The sequence below is a fragment of the Etheostoma cragini genome, unplaced genomic scaffold (genome assembly GCF_013103735.1).
Source record: "Etheostoma cragini isolate CJK2018 unplaced genomic scaffold, CSU_Ecrag_1.0 ScbMSFa_3203, whole genome shotgun sequence".
Lineage (NCBI taxonomy): Eukaryota > Metazoa > Chordata > Actinopteri > Perciformes > Percidae > Etheostoma > Etheostoma cragini.
In genome coordinates, this window is record NW_023267447.1 from 1 (window position 1) to 1,453 (window position 1,453).

At 53.2% G+C, this 1,453-nt stretch overlaps 1 protein-coding gene across 1 annotated transcript; it reads left to right on the top strand.

Moving 5' to 3' along the window:
• Positions 1–240: 240 nt before the first annotated feature.
• Positions 241–1,433, top strand: LOC117940757 (thioredoxin-interacting protein-like; the record flags this gene model as incomplete). Its single annotated transcript, XM_034865920.1, has 3 exons — positions 241–453; positions 616–762; positions 1,083–1,433. Coding segments are annotated over 3 exons (711 nt in total), but the record flags the coding sequence as incomplete, so codon positions are not given.
• Between the last annotated feature and the right edge of the window lie 20 nt (positions 1,434–1,453).

A 1,453-nucleotide genomic window follows, 5' to 3' on the forward strand; every position in this document is an offset into this window, starting at 1 on the left:
TGCCGCTTTAGACCTGCTGGTACCTGAACGCACCGCCACAATGCCGCTTTAGACCTGCTGGTACCTGAACGCACCGCCCCTTTACCGCTTTAGATCTGCTTTTTTGTATTTTTGTAGACGTTTGGGACTCAGTCCTAAAATACCTGAGCATGTGGATCATCTTTTCTTATTATTATTAAATATTATTTTCTTATTATTATTTTTATAGAGGTATTTTTAACGCCGCCGTGTCGTCCTCAGGCTCCGGCGGCGGCGGCCAATCAGAAGAAGGTTACCTGCATGTTCATCCCAGACGGCCAGGTATCCATCAGCGCCCAGATCGACAGGAAGGGCTTCTGCCGCGGCGAAGACATCTGCATCCACGCCAAGTTCGAGAACACCTGCTCCCGCATCGTAGTCCCCAAGGCCGCCATCATCGCCAAGCACTCGTACGTCGCCGACGGACGCACCAAGGTGATGCTTCCCGTCCCGGGTCCAGCATCACAGTGGGGGGCGAGAGACAGAGGGAGGGGGGAGAGAGAGAGAGAGAGTTTCTGATCGGGAATCTGGTTCTGTTCTGATCTGGTTCTGATCTGGTTCTGGTCTAGGTCTGATCCGGGTCTGTTTGTGTTCCAGGAGTTGCGTCAGAAGCTGTCGGCGGTCCGGGGGAACCACATCATCTCGGGGATGTGCGACATGTGGCAGGGGAAAACCATCCGGGTCCCCAAACTGAAGCCCTCGCTGCTCGGCTGTGACATCATCAGGGTGGACTACGCCCTCATGGTGAGTCTGGATGACATCACCGCAGGGAAAGAGACTCTGACCAATCAGAGAGCAGGTTCAAAGGAAAGGGAAAAGGAGGGAGAGAGGAAAGAAAGAGAGAGAGGTAGAGAAAAGAGAGAGAGAGAGAGGGATAGAGGTTTTTTGCCTTTTTTAACAGACAAAACTTACAAAGAAAGATGGAAACCTTAAAAAATAAATCTTGTGGAAGATTTCCTGCGTATTTGTAATATTTGTAATATTTGTAATATTTGTAATATTTGTAATATTTGTAATATTTGTAATATTTGTAATATTTGTAATATTTGGCGGTTGGTCCTCAGATCTCTCTGCACATCCCGGGCAGCGAGCGCCTGGCGGTGGAGCTGCCCCTGGTGATCGGGACGGTCCCGTTCAGCGGCGTGGGGAGCCGGACCAGCAGCATGAGCAGCGCCGCCGAGTCCGTGAGCAGCTGGTCCTCGCTGCCCTCGGCGCCCCCCAGCTACAGCAACATCCACCGAGACCTGCGCCAGCCGCTGCTGCTGGACTACGATGGCGCCGAGGACGCCGAGGGCGAGGGGGAGGGGGGGCTCTACATGAGAGCTCCGCAACTCTACCCCCCTCCCCCCGCATACACCGAGGTAACAACACTACTATCAGAGAGGAGCAGGGCTAATGTGTATGGGGGGGGCTAACAGAGAGGAGCAGGGCTAAT